General features: G+C 42.3%; 1 protein-coding gene across 5 annotated transcripts in view; it reads left to right on the plus strand.

Annotated features, from left to right (window-relative positions):
* CNTN4 (contactin 4) overlaps window positions 1-21747 on the plus strand; it is a 296910-nt gene that overhangs the window by 239271 nt on the left and 35892 nt on the right. For all 5 annotated transcript variants that reach the window (XM_032193834.1, XM_032193833.1, XM_032193831.1 and 2 more), the window contains one exon: window positions 2682-2832. In XM_032193834.1, coding sequence (XP_032049725.1) covers window positions 2682-2832 — 151 coding nt within the window. The remainder of the gene's footprint in view (window positions 1-2681; window positions 2833-21747) is intronic.

Consider the following 21747-nt stretch of genomic DNA (forward strand, 5'->3'; position numbering starts at 1 on the left):
CACACTCAATGCAGACTGAACCACCACACAGAAAAATGTGACTGAAAACTGAGAATGTGGGGTATTTACAATGAATGTGATTTGTACCCTCACCAAGCTTTAGAGGTAAAAGGGACATCCCCATGTAGATACCATGTTGGCACCAAGAGCAATGACTTTGGAGAGCCTGCTCTTGAAAACCTGCTAGATAAATTGTAGTTGGCCGACTTCTCATCTGGATTACAGTCTTGCTTCTGTGTGTCACATAAGAAGTACCAGAATGGTGTGCTGCACATTAATTTCTATGGATCAGTGATTTAATTCGGCATATTTTTAAAGAAAAACAGTATGTTTTCCTTTTCACAAGGGTTTTCAAAGGAGGTCAATATTCTGAGCTCTCACTGAGAAATGTTAGCTTTTAAACAGATCTTTCTGAGTATAAAAATGTTTTTTTTAACAGGTTCTGAAGTTAAGCACTTGAAATGATTAAACACCACTAATAGCAAGTGAAGCTTATAGCAAAATTAAGTGAAAAAGAGAAATGGAAAATTACAGACAGAGCTTTTCTCAGAGTGATTCTTCTCTATTATTGTTGCCAATTATATTGCCTGGAGTCTTCAGCTAGAACCAGAATCCTGTTGTGCTGGGCATTGTAAAAGCTTATAGTAAAATGCAATCGCTGCCTGGAAGAGTTTTCAGGCTAAATGTTTGAAAAAAAATGGGGAGAGAGGCCTAGAGTGAGGAAAAAAAAAAAAAAAATTGAAATCCTCATTTTACAAACAAGGTGTGGAGCCATTAAATGCATTACCCCTGGAGTGGCACAGAGAGGCTATGCTAGTGCTGAGAAGAGAGCCCAGAGTTTCTAAATTTCAGATGCAACATTATACATCCCTGTCTCATCCATAAGCATGTGTACCTGTAGAACAGACCTTTTTTTTTTTTTCTTGTCTTCATACCAGCAACTCTATTTTTAGCAAATTGACCTATTTCACAAAACCCATAGACCCAAGAAGCTGTTTCACAAGGTACCACCACTTGAACAAGTCTGTTGCAACTCCTAGTGATATGGTGTTTTGTAGGGATGACTCAGTCTGTGGCTGAGTGCTGAATACCTTGCATAAGAATCAGACTAGATTTTCCTCCTACCCCTAAATTTCAGTAGTTTTGATCACTTGATATGTACTTTGTTTGTCAGCCATCATAGAATAAAACCCACATCGTGTAACTCCTCTGTCACAGGCAGGATCTCAGGTAAGTAGAAAGTTACTTGAAAAAAAATATATTAAAAAAAAGTCTAAACTGATCCTTAGAGATGGAAATAACAAGGTTATTCAAAAATCTATTTTGCCAATAAATTTTGGACAGTCATCTGAAAAAAAATCCAAACAGTAATAATGTATTAATTATGATATGTTATAGCTAAGCTTTATCTGGGTCTGAGTGCATTGGTATCTTCAGGATGCTGCCTTAATTTTGAAATGTTTTATATATATGGTGTTGTTTTTCAGGTGGCTCTTATAGTCTTTAGTAACATATGTGTTTTCACTTATGCTAAAATGAATCAGCTCTCTATGAACAGACATAGCAGGCAGGACACCTCAGAGATTTGTGAACTCTGATCCATAAAAGTGGAAGTTAGAACAGATCTATTAGATACTAAAGTCCATCGTGTTATCAGTGTAGGATTATTTTTTATATTCAACTCTTTTGCGGCAGGAATGATAGTCAAAAGAATGGAGGAAGGCAAGATGCTGTAGGAAAAATGAATTTGCTTTCTGTATCACACTGCAGGTTTTTGTCTCCCAGCTGGTTCAGGTGAGCTTTAGATCATTTTCTGGAGCATCAAGCAGTTGCAATGCACAGTGATCTAAACTCTCACCTTGCAGGGTGCAGCAAGAAAGAAAGATGAGCAAACAGCTGCAAGCTTGGGGATATGAGGACATGGCAGAAGGCACAGGGATGGAAAGAATTTGTGGGGACCAGAAGGGACTGGGCAGAGTTCACTGCCACCGGGCTGTCTGGGAGCAAACTCCTGTGAGCAAAGATGGAGTGAGCAGGTCAAGAGCTGTTCATAAAACCCTTAAGCTGCCTCACCTATTTGTTTTGAGTTTTCTGTACTGAAAAAAAAAAAAAAAAAAAAAAAAAAAAAAAAAAAAAAAAAAAATAATATTTGATTTAAATAAAAACTTGTTGTCTTCCTAGAGGCAGCTTCCTCCAAGCTCTGCCTGTCATTTGGTCTCATCAAATAAATCATTAAAAATCCTTTGAGGCAGGCATCTGAAGCCAAACAATCTCCTCCGTGTGGGGCCTGCCTTGCAGTCAGTTTGCAGACTGTCTGCAGGGCTTCGGTGTTTGCCTCAATGAACATTTGACTGTTTCTCACAAAATAGAAGTTTGTGCCCTGGAGAAACTAAGACAGATGATTGGAGACTACTCTGTGCCCTGATGACTACTGAAGTCTTGCCTTGTTTTGCTTGGTTCAAGACCTGGCTGTGTCAAGGTCTCTGAGCTTTATAGCATCAAAATAAAAGACCCTCTTCAGGCAAAAATTGTGAATATAAAGTATTAAAAATAAGATTTTAAGGCAGATCATTCAGCAATTACAGGTGAGAAGAAACTCTGGAATATTCTAATGTGCCTGACTTCCTTTTCCAGAGGTAATTCTGATTGTGTGTTGTTTTTTGTTTTTTTTTTTCTTTCAGCTGTCGGTCCAGACTTTTCCAAAACTCTCTTGAAAAAGTTAACTCTTGTGAAAGTGGGTGGTGAAGTAATCATTGAGTGTAAGCCGAAAGCTTCCCCCAGACCTACTTATTCTTGGAAGAAAGGAAAAGACATCCTAAGAGAAAATGAGAGGTAATGTTTTAAAGTAACCATTTATTTCATTAGCTTGCTCCAACCCAGGGGCTTTCAGCAATGAAAGCTAAATTTGTCATTAATAGCTTCCCAAAATTGACTTGCAAATAAATGTGAAAACAGCCAGCGTTCAACCTCAAGGAGCTCGGGCCAAGATTTCTATTCCCATTGTGTTTATCCCAGTCTCTGTGTATTATTAAAGCATCCCTGCCAAGAAGCTGATAAAGATACATTCTAAAAAGCAAATATTTTGCCTCTGGATTGCTCTAAATAGCCATTGTTTTTCAAAAAAATATCCCCAGGAGTATATCCCTGAAACTCTCCACTGCAAATTACACTCTCCTGGTAAATTACTCAATGTCCTGCAAACAGGAGTTATTCGGGGTCAGTAATTAATTTGGCAGTCATAATGCCTAACTTGGAGATGGCTTTTTCAGACTGGCTAAGTCATTTTTTTCTTTTTTTTTCTTTTTTTTTCTTTTTTTTTAATTTCAAAGGAAAGCGTTATAAGGAATAAGAGCCTACTTTTTAAATCCACATGCATTGCTTCTGTGCTTGTGGCGGTTTTTGACTCTGGGTGTGTTACCTGTTTCACTCATGCAACATCTGAGAAAGGGACCTGTAGAGTTGTGTAGGACACCTTAAAGTGTGACATACCTCTTTTATTGCAATGGATTTGTGGGAAAAATCATGCCCTGTGAGTACAGACAAAAGAGCCAGAAATAATACGAAAATTTCTTTTAAAAAGTGTAAACCTGTTAGAGCTGTCGGTTTGTTTTGGTTGGTTGTGGTTTTTGGTCTCACAAAGTCTCGTCTTGCTCCAGCCAGCCTGCCTATAATGGACGTTAAAATATATACTGTGATGATGTGTATGAGTATGTGAAAAGCTGTAGTTCATTTTCAGCCAGGTAAGTAAAATAAGGCACAACATATTTCTGACTTACTTGGCACCTGATATCTGGTATTTAGGACGCAATCGTCTATGAACCGCTTGACTTCATCTCTTGGGATAAAAGGAGTTGGGTGATGAGGTGTGCAGAGCTTCCTTTAGCAGCCAGGGCACAGAGCTGGGCAAGGCTGATGCTATAGTATATCGACGTACATTGGTTTTTAAAACTGAAGTACCTTGTTCTTCTAGTGAAGATTGTGGGAAGGGGGAAAGTACTAAATGCTGGAGGTTGCTGGCAAAGTTCACAGCTGACATTTGCTGTTTTCTCTGAAGCTGCTCTCCTAGGCATGCTGCGGTGTAATCTCCTCATTTAAATATAGTGAGTGGGAGAGGAAGCAGGGGTTTATGTGAGTCAGGGATTAGGAAAGGAAAGAAGTGAGAGCAACTGTGTTTCTTGCTTTGTCACCGCTATGTAATGCTGACAAGAAAGTGATTTTTTTTCCTAGCGCTACTCTTTCTTTTGCAAACTTTCCTAAAAGTCAGCTGCTGTAATACAGCAGAGGACGCTGGATCCCAGCTTTCCAAGGGAAGGGGCTTGTTCACTTGTACCTTATGGTGGTTCAGTTTGCCTGTGCCTGTCATCACAAATAACAAATCTGAATTGGTTATTACAGTGCGCTACTGATGTTTCAACCAATTTCCACCAAGTTTCAAAAAAAGAAAAAAGGTAGCTCAGAGCTGAGCTCAATGCAGACTGTAGAAATGCCACGCTCTTTGTCCCACGCCTGCCAGCGCACCTCTCCCAGCCGTGAGCCTCCCACTCGGGCACCGAGCCCTGGATGGGAAATCAGACGTGAAATGTGCCCAAGCAGGTGTGAAATTCTCTGCTACTTCAGCCCTGGGGTTTTTCTGCCAGCCAGAGCTTCCAGCAGGACCTATCTGGCAAAATGTCTTAATGAACACCGCTCCGTTGGCTTGGCACTTGGACCTATTTAGTTCTTATGCGCACTTGTTTGTGGCTCCCATGGGGACAAGGGTGTTGAATCCTCGTCATTGCCTCTATTAACCATGCCATCCCTACAATCTGTGACTGGAGACTGTGTGAAATGTGCAATTAAGGATTTATATTGTCTTCTGTGATCACGGCATTGTTCATCAGTGCTGTCTGACTTCACAAGGGTAAGAGAGGCCAAGTGGCTGGTCATCTGCTTAACCTTGCTGGTTAAATTTCTGGTTTCTTTTTTGCTGAAACACTATCTTCTCGCTGCCTCCCTGGTGGACAGCAGCATTGACTGAAGTCCAGTCCTAGTACGTCCCTACACCCACACATATGTGTGGGCTTCAAACAAGAACTTTCCTGGCTGTTGAAAAAATCTGTTGAAATACAGTAAGAAAGATGCCAAGAAAATCTGTTGCTGAAATCTCTTCATCTAGGGAGGAAAAGAGAACTTTGAGACAGGCGTGGGAGAAACCACTTAAATGAAATCTCCAGCTTAACTGGCATCAGAGTCCTTTGAGTTTCAGAGAGGCACCTGAACATCTGGAGCCTTCTCCAAACTGAACTTGATTGTGTGAAGGTTAATCAACATAGATGGTCCTTGCAACTCCAGGTGGAGTTAAAAGTAACATTAATGCGCTTGTCCTTGCTTTGAATTCTGATGTACAGCCTGACTTTGATGGTGACAATCATTCAGGCATTTGTCCTGGGGCTCTTGTGACTTTTCAGATGGCGTGTAATGTTAGGGGCAACTTTCTGGAGATGGAAATAGTGTGCATCAGATTGGGCTGCCAGGACTCCTGTTCTGGAGGCTACGGCTGTCCAGGAGGCAAAACTAAGTGTGTTGTTCAATGCTTGCCCAGAGGGCAGAGATTATCATGGAGGAAAAAAAAATAAATAAATAAATAAATAAATAAATAAATAAATAAATAAATAAATAAAAGAGCTTTATTGCTTTAGGTTTCATATTCTTCTCTAGAGGCTGAACTACTAGTGTGTACTGCACCCCTAATGAATAACCTGCCCTGAAGATATCTCTTACCAGTGTTTGAGAACTGTGCAATCGTGTTATTAGAAATTCTGCCCTGAGGTACAATTATATTATTGCAGTCATTAAAGGTAGTTCATCTCCATAATAATGGAAATCCTGCCTTGGAGGCCTGACTGAGTCAAAATAATGTTAGTAGCTTGACTCCAGAAGGTAAATTTTATATAGAATCTGCTATAGCACAGGTACAGATACATTGCAAATTCTGCTTCAGAAACAAGGACTATTTCTACATGGAAGAGTTCATTTTCTGTCCCTGGTGCTCCCTTACATTCCTTCACATTTCCAGGCAAAATAGCTGTAATGCTCTATGGGGAAGGTCTTCGGTCCTATTAATGCCACTCTGTACAAACCAGCCTTGAAGGGCTGCTGTGGCTGTTGGTAGAGTAAAACAGGTGAGTCCAGTGCCTGCCAATGTAACTTCTACTTCCACACCATTGGGATAGCAGATGGGACTGAAAATCATCTCCCAACAAGAACTGGGAGCTCAAGGTGGAATTAGTGTCCTTGGTTATTGCAAAACTGTTACATCTTTGGGGTTGCTTCAGACTGTTCCTTCAGACAGAAAAGATTAGTGCTGAGGTTTCAGAATGTTTTTCACATGCCATTTGGTTCTCTTATATTTCCAGATGAGTTTAACCTCCAATCCCCTTATTCTGTCTCAACAGTAGAAGAGATGTTCTGGAGAGCTGGATTCCTATTGTATAGGTTCAGTTTGAGTCATGTGCCACCTACAGCAGAATGACTCTTAGAACTTAGACCTCTGAGATCGAGCTGAAGGGTACTACTGCCCAGCTGCCCGAAACCAGGGCATTCAAACCAGGCAAAAAACATTATAGAGAGGAAGGAGGGCACAGACTACAGAAGCCAGAAAGTATGGTTTCTACTTAATTCTCACTGGCATTTTAATCTTCTTATTATCTTATGTCCTTATCCCTCTGATTTTGTGAAATACAATAGTCATTGTCAAGTGAGTTTTTGAATATAAAATACATAGTCATCTATGGCATTGTATACACATTGGATAGGGATCAGACAAACATTATACTCAGAGACATGGTCTTCTGCAGTTATTACACCATCTGAAAGACAAACCGAGTCCATGTTTTACACAGAAGCTGTCTCAGAAACCAAATGAATCATTCCTAGATGTCAGTGGGAGTTACAGAGGTGGAGGATAATTTCAGCTGAGATTTACCAAGATAAAACAGATATCCACAGCTACCCACAAATCTGGAAAATCTTCCATTAATTGATGACCCCTGCATAACACTGGTGTGAATGAAAGCCAGTCCTTAATGGGGAGTCTTTCCTTTAAACTCCTGAATGCCAGCTGCAGATCAAACATCTTACAGAGCCCAGAATTTCCCATTTGTGACAATTATTTCCTAGTATGACACTGTATATGCTGTTCATTGCCAGGAGTGGGAGGGGAAGTCACGGCACTCAGATTGTTCTTGCAGGATTTTCTTAATCCTCTCATAATAATTCAATTACACCTAATGCCACAACATTACATAAATTTATTACTAAGACTTGTGTTTTAAAACCTTTATTTTCAGGTGATCTTATCATAGAAAGCTTTCAATTTGTTCATAATTACAGCATGGCTCCCACAGAGAACTGTGCTAGCTGTAAGCACAAGCAGTTCGTCCTCACTCTGGTGGAAATCACAAGTCACTGTCGTCCCTGACTCCTTCATTCAGATTTCCTGGGTACTAGAGGGAGAATCGAGCTGTGCATGATTAGAGGAAAATCCTAGAGCTACGCAGAGCTCTGCCAGCTGAAATTAAAATAAGACTCTGTCACAGCTGCTCCCACACTCCAAACTGTTAGAGGAACATCCTGGAACAGAACTGAAATTCACCTTGAAATATATATCAGGAAATGATAGTTAAATAATAGAAAATGGTTAATTCAACCTTAATTTTGAAACAATTAGATTTTCCTTAATGTCCATATGGTTTTCCATAGCCGCCAGAAAAAGAACATTGCTACCAGCAGACTTCCAGGTTCATCCACGTAGGCAAACACCATCCAAGGGCTGAGCCCAGTGGGGCTTAGCATTAAGGCTGATGCTGACAAGGAGATCTGTAGTGACACCCCAGGGCTTTTACACACTCAACTGCGTGGATTGAACTGTCTCTTAGTATCTTCCTAACAAAGGTCCTTTTGTTAGAGTACCTTAAGAAAATTTCTAAGGGAATTGGTCAAAGTGATGTGTTTTGCTATTGGCATGGAATAATTTCCTTGGAGTAGAGTTGGAAGGGATTGTTAGAAGCTGGTTTGTACTGCAGGATTGGCATGACTTTCTTCATGAGTCTTCCCTGTTTCATCAGTTACTTGTTTTTGAGATTCAAGAAATTACTCTAATTTACATGCAGGTCTTTTGGTAAGATTTGCATTTATTTATTTTTCACAGAGGATGTCACTTCAGATTTCAGTCTCTCAGAGATGCACGTGTCATTTCCCAGAGCATGAAGCCATAGTGGTGTGTGGGTCAAGAGGAGGTGAGGGAGACATCATGTTTCAGTCTCTCATTGCTTCCTGCTGCTCTCATTCTGTGTTGATTCCCAGCTCCAGGCAGTGTAGGCTGTGTGCAGGAAATCCAAGATATCTTTCATTTATCTGCTTTTCTGCCAGTCTTGGGATTTGTTAGCACTGCTGCCTGGCCATCCTGCCGCTGTGTTAGCCAGGCTGTGGCGCAGCAGTGGAGTGAAGCATGTAGTCTGGTTTAGTGAGTGGTAGCGGCACTAGGAGTGGTCCTATGTTGGTGAAGCCTTGTTCTGTGATGGTTTTGGACATCACTGTAAGGAGGTGAGCAGGGCTGGCAGTGCCCTCCAGCTCCAGCTGTACCGTGAATGTGGTTGGTTTAGTGTCCTGAGACACCAACACCTGGCCTGCAGCAGGTTTGGCATGGACAGTCTGAGCACAAGGCTGAATCCATAACCTGCTTTAGAGTTGTGAAATTAAAGGAGAAATTCAGGTGAAAGAATTTCAAGGAGAAATTTATCAGTTTCCTGCTCAATCACACAGTTGCCAGTGCTTCCCTGTTCTGTTGTCAGCTAACTCATGCACTTGGTAAGAACTTGCACGTGTCAAAGTCTAATGTGTTTTCCCTTGAAATAATGAATGTTTAAAATATGTACACAATGGTTTTCATTTGTAATGTTCTCCTAAAGCTATTGGAAGTCACATTTACTGTGGTACCAGACATATACCCAGTCCAGGACAGAAAAATAATTGTACTTTTAAGCCCCCAAACAAATTAGTCTTCTCCCGTTCTTGTTCATGTAGAGCCCTTATATCATTAGAGCTGTTTCTTTTCTATGAATATACAGTGCATTGTTTGTACGGTTTAATTGTAAGGAAAGAAATTCATAAAAAACAAATGATGTTCTGTGCTGGTAGCAAAGAATATGAAAGTGTCCAATTAAACAGGCACTCACTAGGACTCATATAATAGCAACATCTGTTATCTTAATTAAACAAGTTTCTGTATAAAGGGACCCTTATAGTGCACTTTGTTAGAGAAGGATCTGACCTAGATACTCCAGGCACGCTCGCTGTCTTCATGGAAATTTTCCCAGTTGGTCCCATTATCTTGCAGTCTTGACAAGCTTTGTGATATATGAGCGCACTCTTGCACACACAAAGCCATAGTGCTTAAAGCAGGAAGATTTTTATATTTTTTTTTTAGTTGAAAACCAATAAAAGCACAGACATGCAGCATATAATGGCATTTACTCATTGAATTCAGTTACGGCAGCATTAAGAACTGTAAAGCGTGCACAGCAAACTTGGACCTTGTCAGATAATGGTCAGGAGAGAGCCGCGTTTCCAGAAAGTGCTCAAGGTTCATTTGCAGAAGTGCTTATGTGCTTCACAATTTAAGCAATTTAGGCCCAGATCTTTCCAGATATTTCATAGCTGCTCTCCACCATATCATCTCTGGTCAGAGATGATCTAGAAGAGTAAGCTCACTTTTAGAAGTCTCAGTGCCCTCGTGACTTCTGAAGGGAAGATGAGGGTTTGTGAGACTGGGATGGGGCAGTGGAAGGTGGAAAGGAGCAGACAGGAGACTACAGCTGAGATGTTCGTTGTGTGTGACTAGATGGCTTTGTTGGCTTCTGTACTTTAAAACCATTCAGAGGCTTTTTTCTTGTGAGAAGGAAAGACCTTAGCCGTGGTTTTCTCCAGGGTTAACATCCTCAGCATGTCCTCACGAGGGCTGTTCCTTTACAGAGCCATCAGATTGGGTGTCATTTTAATAAAAAATTTTAACATGTTTATTTCGATGCTATGCCATTTTGAGAAGGAAAAGTTGTGAAATCAGACAAGAAAGGAGAGCCTTTTCTCTTACTCTGTCAGCGTGTCTGGAGTTTAAAAAGCTGTATGAATTCCCATTTTTTATTTGTTGCCTCAAACTTCCTAATTAGTTACTAATTGCTTTAAACAGCCAGAAACAAAATGGCAATAGGACAGGCAGCACATCTTTTCCAGTCTGGTGCCAGAGTACAAACCATGATAATATTTTTATACTGATTACTTGGGAGATGAATTGCTAGCAGTGGCTTTTGGACATGCAGTCTGGTGACACCTCAGCAGAAAATAAAACCTCAAAGGATGCTTCCTATCATTGTTTTGCATTAATTGTGTAGACTTTTTTCTTTCAAAATAAAGCACCTGTGCAATTTCTTTAAGGCAGACAGGTAACCAAACCATCAATAACATGTCGGTTTTTCATTACATCCTGCCTAGGCGATATGAAAAATGACACCCTACAAATAGCTTTTTGAAGTTTGAGCCGGCAATGCAGCATTCATCTTACTTTTCAAAGACAATGGCAGAGGATGGCTCTACTTCATGGGAATGTCTGAAATAACTGGCATGTACTTACTTTAACTATTTTTTTCTGCAAAAGAGAACTAAAATGAGCCAGGAAACCACTTGATTCACTGGTCAGAGCACCTAAGGAAGCCCTCTGAGTCTTGATGGCCTCATGTTCACAGATCATTCCTACACCCACAGAAGCTGATGTTAGCTTTGTGTGGTCTGTAGGATCCCAGCATGCTGAAGCACAAGCTCACCTCACTGTGGTTTTGTCAGCCTGAAATGACAGCTCTGGGACGAGCACCTTGAGAGTCTGCCCCAGCTCACTTGCTGCTCTCCTGGGCGCTCGCGGGCACAGTGTCAGCAAGGGGAAGGAGCGGAGCCGGCTGGCAGCTCTGTGCTCATTGCCTCCTCTGAAGTCCGTCGGTGAAAACCATACAGCTTGGTCATAGTTTTCTGTAGGAGTAGGTCACTAACTGCTCTTGGCTTCATCAGAAGGAGAGTTACCAGGCTTTTTTTCCTTTCCTGCTCTATATTGGGCCATAATAATTCTTATCGCTTCTGTAGTTGGAGAAACTTGCTGTATGCTTGTATACATAACCCTCTAAATGATACTTTCACAAAGGTTAGATGTTCAGCTGTTTCACTCTACCAGCCTCCTAATTGTCTGACTTGAGTGCTGATAGTAAGTTGGCAACTCCAGTGTTCCTTGCTGCATTGCCTTCTCCCTCTGTTCTTGAGCAAATGTTCCTAGCAAAATGGTTATCTGAGCAAGGTTAGAGATTTATTTAGATCACAGATTTGCTGCCATTTTATGTTGTCTAAAGTAATTAGGCTGATCCCTAAAACGTGCACATTCATTTATCTGCTCCGTGCTGTCAGCAAGCTGTTGCCATTCTCCCAGCAGACTCTTTTTGGTGTGGTGAGGGTGCAGCGTGGACACACGTACGGCTTGGCTGTCACCGCATGGAGACCGCAGCCTGGCTGTGGTACATCCGACCTTGCCGTGTTGGTGGGACCCAGAGTACCTAGAGAAGTCAGCAGACTTTTACCATGGGTCATGGCAATTCGTTTTAAAATAGAGCCTTGCTTGTAGGGGGTTGAAAGAGGAGAGAGCGAAGCATGCAGGCAGCCCCGTTCTCAGAGGCTTCAGAGCCCCGGGGCACGGTGAGACGTGTCCCGTGCTTACACTGCCATTCGCCGAGTGCTGTTAAACAGCTGCTGCTTGTCCTGCTCGAGGTGTTTCATCTTTATGATTATTAAATTCATCTCCAGGTACCCTACATGCAGCTACAAATTATTTCTCCCTCTCGGTAAAAACACTCCAGGAAAGTCAGAGTTCTCCCCCGCGGAGCTGTTGTGTCGGGCGCAGGCAGGATCTGGCTCCCCGCGGCGAGGCAGATTTCTCTCTGTTGCAAGCACACGCCGCAGCCAGCCCTTTCAACAATAAATGCCTGTAATTAGCCTTCTAAACACAGTTTGAAATTCATGTATGGTTCATACATGTCCTTTAATTTTAAAATGATAATAATAATAATGATTATAGCATCTTGAAAGGAAAAAAATATATCAAATGTTTCTTCTCTTGGATATTTTCATAATTAGGAACTAAAAGATAATGATTTTACAGATTTTACGCTTTAAGAAATGCATGTTTAAAATCCAAGGAAATAATTATATGTCTACTGGGGAAAAAGAAAGGATTTCTAATGAACTTTTTAGACATTCTACCAGACTCGGTGATGTTTTTGATGATTATTTTAACACCATTTTTAGGTGACGTAAATGTGTCTTTGGATCTTGCAAATCTATGTTAATGTCGATTACAAGTGGAGTGGGTAATTTATCTTTGTTCTGTGGGCATTTTTTGTTGAAACTAGAGGAAAAGATGTGTTATCTTTGAGAGACTATGCCTTTGGGCATGTATTCAGATGGTATCAGCTGGAGCGAATAAGCTGAGAATGCATTTACTGCTTCTGCTCTAATCTCACGAATGCTCCCAGAAACGGTTTGTGTCAGCAGATGATGCACAGAAAATCTCTTACGGATTTTTTTTTTTTCTCATAAGAGAATAATTTTTATGAGCTTCAGTGGAGTTTGTGTTAATGGTTATGTTTGTCAAGCCTCTGAAGCGTTTGCTGTAGGTAGAGGGTGCTGGCTTCTCCTTGATGGGGAAGGAGTTGTTAGCGAGGGTGGCTGGAGGCTGCGCTTCCAAATTTGATTCCTCAGATCGGCACCGTCCCTCTTTATCGTCTGGGAGAAGTCACTTAATCTCCATGCCTCTGGCTCTAATCACTGCTGTGGAAGAACAAGCATAGCAAATATTTCACCGAACATTAGGTAGAGTGAATGCAGGAACGGCTTCAAAGCACCTGCTGCTTTTTTATGTGAGGTTCACCTCGCTTCTGAGTGCGAGAATACTTGGTGGGGAGCTGCATGCCCATGGGTGGGCAGCTGTGCACACATAGATGCTTTAGCCTTCTACGAGGTGGTCTGTGAGCATGCCAGGAAGAGAAGATGTGGGGCTGCTGAAGCACCAGAGCCTGGGCTGTGCAAGGGGCACGCTCAGGACCCTGAGCACCCCTTCCTTCCCAGTGCTGCTTTCGTGTTCTGTGACACACGGCCAACTCGATCTGTAAAAATAAACTGCGAGAGCTGTGCTAAAAGGGCAGTTTCCCATGAAGATTGGTCTTTGTTTCCCACCAAAATCAATGGAAAATTGGCTCTTTGCACCATTGGACCCTTCCAGACTCAGAAAATCTTCCCAGATAGCTCAAATTATTGCCTCATGTCTAAGGAATGAAAGCTGTAAAAACGAGCGTCCTTTTGCTTTGCTCAGATCTGCTTCTTCAAATATTTATTTTCATGACAGGGTCTTTCTTACTGTATTTATTTTAATTCTGTGTGTAATGAAAAAACAGTGTAAAGGGAGAGAAGACTAAAGGTTTCTATTATTTGAAATTCACAACAGCTTTCTCTTTTCCTTCGGGGTCCCTGGCTGTGTTTGTGTTTGGTTTTCATTTGTTTCTTCCTGTTATCAGCATCCCTTAAGAAAGATATTTTGTAGAGAACTGTTCTTCTTAGATAACCCAGGGATACTTTTATATTTGAATTATGACCCTAGGCATCTCTGAACAATTTACATGAAGTCTCTAATAGCTGTAAATGCTCACTTCTTTCCTGCCCACTCCTTCAGGACAGGGTTTCATCAGTTCCACACTTGCCTTTAAAATTTCTGGGCAAAAAGGAGGATGATGACAAAACACAGCTTTTGTGTTGATAGATATTAATATATGCTGGGTGCTATATTATTTATTTGGACTGCTCTGTCAGTGCAAGTAAACAGTTTGCTGAAAAATAAAATTGTGGGAAGAACTTAGGATGCCAGCTCCATCACTCGTTTATACTGACTGATCCTGAGTTCAGTGGAGTTATGCTGTTGGATGTCAAGGAGGGCCCCATTTTTTTCTCAAAAATATTTGTTCGAGCAAAATATGTTCTATTTTTCTTTATCTCTGGAAAAATATTTACTGTTTTTTATTTTTTTTTATTTTTTTTTTTTTACAATAATCAGAAAGAATTTTAGTTTGTACTCTCCTCACTTTTAATTCTTCATCCTTAGCAAGCCTGTAAATGAAAAGCATAAGATGAAAACAAGTTTACACACAATTTGCATCCCTCAAATAAGATCCACATCAATAAAAAATAGCGTAATACTCTGTATTTGTGATGCAGCAAGGTAAGAGCAGCTGTTACCAAGAAAGGCTTTTGAAAAGGTCTGTTTTAAATCTTTGTGCATTCCTTGTAGTCCCAGAGCACAGCAAAGACCAACTGAACCCAAACTGTGTACATCACAGGCTTCTTGCTAATTCCCAGTTGCCCTGATTGTAGCAGGAAACCTTCTGGTGTCCTTCCTGACTCAGATGTACTGGTAAAAACGGTGCAAAGGTGGTTTTCCTGGCCTTTGCCAGCAAGTGTTTGTTTGGAATATATACATATATTTAAGAATCCTGCCTTAGAGGTCAAGAACACCCACAGGACAGAAGCCCTGGCTGTCCTGCAGCCCTGTGCCACATGACCACTTCATCCTCAGGCTCTACAGTCCCATGTAAGACACAGCTTCAGCAAAGGTGGTGGAAACTTTCCTATTAAACTAAGTAGAGCAGGATTTTAGCTCACTTTATTTTGAGCAAATATAGTTCTTACCTGGAAATTAATTATAGTGAGTTTGCTGTTAAGAGACCTGCCAGTTGTCATGGATAAGTAAGGCCTTATCTAATGCCTGCTTTCACCAAGAGAAAGACATGTACTAAATTAAATGGGCTTTGACTGAGGCTCTAAATTAGCTCAGACTTTTCCGTGAACCATGAAAAGACAAGTAGTTATAGACAAATAAGTACTGAAGCAGCTGTAGGTGGTTATCTAAATCAAAACTAACAGGTCCTGGACAAGAAGTTGTGTATCTGTAAAAGGCTGCCTGCGTCGTCTGGCTGTCAATACCAGTTATGTGTTTAGATGGATGATCAAATAAAAACCACTGTAATGCCATTCCAGCAGACAATATCTTCCTGCAGTTCACTCAGATGCAACCTAATGGCCAGGTTAGACACAAATCCAACTTGTCCTTGCTCATGGTGCTTTGCTGGCCCTAGCCCTCAGGACATGGTGGCGTAATGGCAGCAGGGACACCATCCGCTTCACACCTTTCCCAGTTAGGCAGAAATGTTTGGAGCCAGAGCCGCTCTCGGGGGCACAGGTGGGTGAAGCCCAAGCCTGGAAAGTCCCGTCCATGCACAGGGAGATAACGGTGTTTTCGTCTGTGTTCATACAGGGTGGGAAATCTCAGGTGGCTTGAAGCTGGGGGGTCACGATCAGGGCTGTCCTCTTGTCCTTACCTCCCTGCACGCTCTAGCAGCCATCCAGGGTGTTGAGTGGAGCCCTGCAAAGCCCACATTGACCTCAGCGCGTACTGTAATGGGGATTAATGCTATCAAGCAGACAGCTCTAACCTTACTGTTATTTATTTGTGCCACATAAAGGTTGTAGTCACACACAGCGGGAGCATCCCATGGCCACAGGAATTATTGGCTGTGGACCGTACTCGGAAGCAGCCCATCCTTCACAGTGACGGGCAGGTACTGGTGAGCGCTGTCCCTGGCTCGGGGAGGGCTGTGAGTAGTAAATCCTCCCTCACAGCCAGGCTTCTGCATTCAGACCCGTGAGCATTTCTAAATCTCTGTGTTTTCCTGAAATAGCCTAATGGCCAATACCGCTTTTATGAGATCATTTTAATAATCCCAGTCGCTGCCTCATTGCATGGGAAGCATTATTAAAAAGGTAATAAACTGCTGCAAAGACATGTGATAGAAATAATTTGATAAATAATGCAATTGCCTGGAATCATTTACATTTGTAGTGGAGTTGTGGCACAAAGCAAAGTTGTTGTTAGGCTAAAAATTGCTCTCGCTACTCCTGCCTATGAGCTAGGTAAGGGCTGAGCAGACACACTGACGAGAATTCAGGCTGCTCTGCCTGATGCCTTTCCTTTCCTGCTGCTTCCACCCCCCAGCCCAAGCGAGGCTCCGGAGGAAGGACAATAAGCCATTCATCATGTAGGCTGAAATACACTGTTTTTCACAGGTACATTTACCCTAAATCTTCTCTCAGAAGACGGATTATCTCTTAGAAGAACTCTGGCACCGCAGTCCCTTTTCAATAGCCATGTCAACCACTGCCACAAAGGCTGTACATGAAGGGATCAATGGTAGTTTTATCTCAAATTGCACTCAGTGTGTGTTTCTTCCAACTGACATTCATTTAAATGCTTGCTCTAAGACATCTTTTCTCCCTGTAATAGAAAAAGGATCGGACATCCTAAGCATTGTTTCCTGGGGGAAAAAAAATTAAAAATATTCACTTGGCGAAGCATGAAATATTTCGGATGTCTGTGTTTAATCAACAGTGAAAGCAAGTGTAGTTATGCTTGTATTTCCTAAATTAAAATGCTGAAATTATCAGATAAGAAGCAACATACCTTATTTCACTGCAGCAGAGCTAATAAAACCATGTGAGATTTAAAAAAAGGTCAGTATAATTATGAGTACTTTGCTCCAAAGAAAGACTCCAGCTGTAATCTGCAGTCCAGCAGTTCGGCTGCCTGCCTGCGCCCCGTGTCCCTGGGGAAGAAAACCGCTGCTGTCACACGCAGCCTGCCATATGCACTGCCTCTGTCGTCCATTCTTATTCCACACGTTTCCATCTGCTGAACAGAAAAATAGAGGGCATGCTGACAAGAGTGTGTTGAGGGATACCTGCAGCATCATCTGTCTGGTGCAAATCTTGTATCGGCGATGCGGGGACGATGTGAGTGAGCAAGTAATTCCCTGTGAGAAGGTCAGCACATGAGCATGCCACTTATCCTGTAAAGGCTTTCACCTGGAGCCCACGACATACAGATGAGATTTATCAATCCCCGGCTTTGCAGAGCTGGTATATTTGGTTCCTGGACTGAATCATTTTAATTAAACAATGGAGCAAGATGTTGCAGTAAATATTGTGAGTCTGCAATCTCTGGGCAAATACTGTATCACAGCATGGGGTCGACCCAAGCAGCAGACCGTAGGTATGCCTTGGTAGATGCAAGTGCTGCAGTCAGACACCCAGAGGTCAGATTTCCTCTGGGCTGGGCTGGAGGTAATTACTGATAAACACTTTTATGATGGGTTCTGGGCGTTTTGCAGCTTTCACCCATCACTCATATTGCAAATAAGGGCTCAATCTTGTTTTCACTAAGTCAGTGATAAAACTCTTACTGATCTCAACGGGATGTATTCTATCTCTAAATGCATGTGTTACTTGCTGAGAAATATTTATCTGCTCTTGGGAATTCTGCCCAGCAGTGAGAGATGCCGAGGTGAGCTCCATGAATCAGATCTGTTGTGCTCAGTTCGGGCTGGGGGCAGCATAACCTGCTGACGGGTGACTTAACTGATACGGCAGAGGTATCATGATTTGAAAAACAGGGGGTAGTAGATCAAGTGATTGTGTGCTGGTATTTGTCCTAACACTGCTCCGGGACTGCCTGGCCTCTTCCATCCATCGCTAGCAGCTGCTGAAGATCCTGGGCAAATTGGAGTTGCTGCCTTAATCAGAGAGGACTGTGCAGATGTGGCCGTGATACCAGAGCAGATCCTTTCTCACTGGCTTGGGTATCTGTGAATAGCACTGCTCTGTGCAAGTTAGAAGTGTCTCATCCAAAAGGACACATCTTTCTCCTTCATGTAGTTTTCAGGGTTCACACCAACCAGTCAGACAAATGCCTTAAGGCACTTCCATTCCTGCAGAGCTGGCACAGGGCACGGGCAGTCACTGTGTGTACAGCATCAGCAAGAGGCTAGTGTGAAAGCTCTGTGCCTATCAATTTTGCAAAAGACTTCTTTAGGGTAATATAAAGTGTTCAGCTTGCAAGTTTTTATAGCTGCTGCAGAAGTGGCAAAAATTGGGCAAGGAAGGCTAGGGAGAGATGTTTTCAGCATTTTTAAAGGTCCTTTGTCCCCAGAAGATTTCTAATCAAATATCTGACAAGGTCGGTTCCTCCTGGGGTAGAGCCCAAAGCTTCAGTTTAGGAAACAACCAGTCCTTTCATCTCCTAATTTCAGCTGAGTCTTTGCTCTCTGTGGATCTGAAATCTCCAGTTGACAACACAAGTCAACAGATTCTTTCCTACAAATGATATAATATGTTCAAAATAGATGACCTTTTGTTATGTAAGGATGCTAAAATATCCTATACCATCTTGATACTTCTAAGTGGATGTTTTTCTCTTTGTCTGTTCTGTGATACCAGCAGTGACTAACTGCCGGTTTATCAGTTGCTTTAACTGGTGCAAGAACAGATTTACATTTTTAGTTCCTCCTCCCAGTGCTGTGGTTAGCAGTGTCAGGGAACTCAATAGCAGGTCAATAGCTCAGTTTTTGGGTTTGAGGCGGTTTAAAGTGGTGTGTGCTCAGCAACCACTGCTTTATTCTGAAGTAATCTGCCTTTATGGGAAATGTGCTTTATTTTTAAGTCTTCCTAGCTTCTTACTAGAGAACATATTGTAGGTATTTTTCAGAAGAGAAAGTGTAGGGAGCAGTACTTCATTTAATTTGAACTTTGGGTCTTGTAAGGACTTGTTCAACCAAACTGCTGAAAGTGGCTGATCAGGGGATGTTTGCTTTCAAGCCAATTAGCAGTTTGAGAACCTTCAATGGCCTGCAATGAGCCTCTCCTCCCCCCTAATGCAAATACTTCTGCAAAGAGAATTTGTGAAGTAGCAAAATCAGTGAAAGTCATTCTTACTTTCTCAACTAACTGTAACAAATTTCAAAGTGTTAAAATAATTACTTGTTAACTTCTAGCACATTGGATTCAAATTAAGGCACAAAACACTCAGTGTAGAAAAGCACCTTCAGCAAAAAGAGCCACATAACCATAAGGCCTCCTAATCAATGACTCACACTAAGATTTTAGTAGTCTGATTTATTAAAGTAAAATAAACAGCTTGCACAATTATTTGTTATTTGTAATGCTGGTAATTTACAGGAGTGTACAGGGAATTGGTTACCACACCCGAATGAGGCGTGCATGGACACCCACTGGGGAATGAGTGTGGAGAACTTGGTGCAAGTCCCACCCAAACATTTTGCAGTGTGTTACCAGAGTCAGAAGGTGCCTGTGTGCTCAAACTGAAACCAGCCAGCTGGGGCTTTCTGCTCAGAGATGGGAAGAAACAGACAACAGTAACTGTGCCAGAGCCAGTGGTGGATTTGCTGACCTCATCCAGAGGTTGTTCCTAGAGTTATCCAGTCCACATTAACTGCAAACTAATTTTACATTGGGAGTAAAGATGACTTAATGATAGGAAACCAATGGCATGGGAAAGACACAGACAGAAAATACATTAAAATTTGAAATTGATGCTAGTTTTGTCCACAGATGCAATTGAAATGACCCATGGAAGAAATTGTCTTGTGAACAGTTTTGAACCACATGGATCAAAATAAATAAAAATAAAATCTCAACTCCATGGAAATACATTCTAAAACACCACTTTTTTTCAGATTTCTTGATGGCAGAAATGCTGAGGGAGTTAGTGCACACAGCCTGGCAGAGCAAGGCTGGTGTAGGGTGGTCCTTCTTGAGCTGGAGCATCTTGCTGAGCTTGTTTCTGTCCTCTATATTGATTTGAATTTTAATGCCTGCCAAGGGCACCTTCATCCTTCAGAAAGGCATTGTTGTTACCAAAGACCTGAAATTGATAACAGCAGTAAGTAATTCCTCGGGAGCTGCTGGTGGTGCTGCTGCCCAGGCTCATGCACTAGAGGCCAGTATGGCAAGTCCTGTGCTCCAGTGCACATTTAATGTAATACATGCATTGATTTGTGCCAACACAGTGGTAAAGATAAGAGACAAGTAGCTATACACTACTCTCTTCCAATTATTGAACTGGAGCAACTGCTACCGAAGCAAATATATGTCACTGGACTCCTGCAAAAATAAATTACAATAGTGAATGCTACTGACTGCAACAATTTGGAGGCCTATAAGCCAGTTGAGAAACTTCTATTAATATCACTGTTATTGATGTGTGAAATATAACCTCTGCCCCTGGTTTCTGACAGATGGTCTACTTGTTGTGCTGCTGCAAGAGCAGGTCAGGGAGAGGCCAGGAGGGAGGTTTGGTGGCTGCTGTCGGAGCATCATGCACCATCCTCCTCCTCTTCACACCATACCGACACTGTAAAGACACTCAGGCTGTCACATTTTTGTGTGGAGTGGGTGACCCATATGTGCCCACCAAGAGGGTATGATGTGACAGAAGGAACCAGCACCAGCTCTCCTAGGGGAAGCGACATCTCCTGAGTCCCTCTGGAGACCGTGCTTGTCCCAGTGGCTGCAGCGTGCAGAGCCTGGGGAGTCCCTTGGCTGGTGGGGACGGCTGTCCTTGGGCTTGTGTTTAACCCAGCTGTCCTGCTTCTGTCAGCCAGCTCTGTCCTCCTTCCTGCTCTGTCTGACACAAACCTGCCCCAGTGTCACACCATGGCTATACAAAAAGGCTGCTGCCAAGTCACGCAGCCTGCTGCTGTTCCCTGCCCAGCAGTGCTCACCTGGCAGGGCCCCGAGCATTTCTGCGACGAGTGCAGGCATTGTTTGCTACATTTCTTTCAGCCCAATTTCTCAATCCGGTTTTACAGAGCTTGATTGGCATTAAGGATGCAAGAAGGCTTCTTCATTTTCTTTCAAATTAGTTAAATTAGGAAATAATTGAGTAGGAGAAGGCAGGAATTAATACCAGATTTTCAATGCAGGTCTGAAAGTGGCTGAAGGGCAGAAAGCAGATTGTGGTAGGAGACATGGAACTGAGCAGACAACCAAGTGTTTTGCTAAAAGAGATGCTATTCGGCTGGAGGGAAGGTTTCCCTGGAGTTTCTACAGATTATTTTTGTGTGTCTTCAAATAATTGTATTTTCTGTGGTTGCTAGACGCTGAAGTAAGAATGTACTAATTAAAAAGAAAATGACAAAAATGTAATAGGGGATGCATTGAAGTACTTGGAGTAATAAAGAGAGGATGTCGGGGCAAAGTATTTAAAACCACAGTCTTTTAACACTGTGCTAACCAGGTGCAGTGATGATGTTGGTCAAAGATGCTTCTGATACTGGAATTTTCCTGGGAATATTTAAGGACACTGCAGTGAGCAATACCTGAATTTTCCACTGCAACTGAAGCTCCTTTGCTGTCCTGTGTGTCTCCTACATCATCTCAGGCCTGTAGTACCCACCACAGACACTAGGTCAGTGAAAGTCTGCCTCCAAGAGAAAGTTAGCAGTGCCCACAGAAGCACTTCTATGATGGGGAGGATCTGTGTGAGGAGGGAACCAGAATGAAATAGGATCTTTTTTTTTAACCTGCAAGCAGCCAAGCACTTCAGGCAGAGAGGTGGGGAGCAGGGAGGGGAAACTTGGCAGCGTGGGACCCTCACTGCAAATCCTCTGGATTTCCTGGAAGACAGCAGCAAGGAAACACCTGCAGCACTGCCCAGCTTGGCAGAGGCATCTGTATGGCTAAGCAGCAAGTGTCGAGCCCTTCAGATGTAGCCTGCGTAGC

The sequence above is a fragment of the Aythya fuligula genome, chromosome 10, assembly GCF_009819795.1.
Source record: "Aythya fuligula isolate bAytFul2 chromosome 10, bAytFul2.pri, whole genome shotgun sequence".
Lineage (NCBI taxonomy): Eukaryota > Metazoa > Chordata > Aves > Anseriformes > Anatidae > Aythya > Aythya fuligula.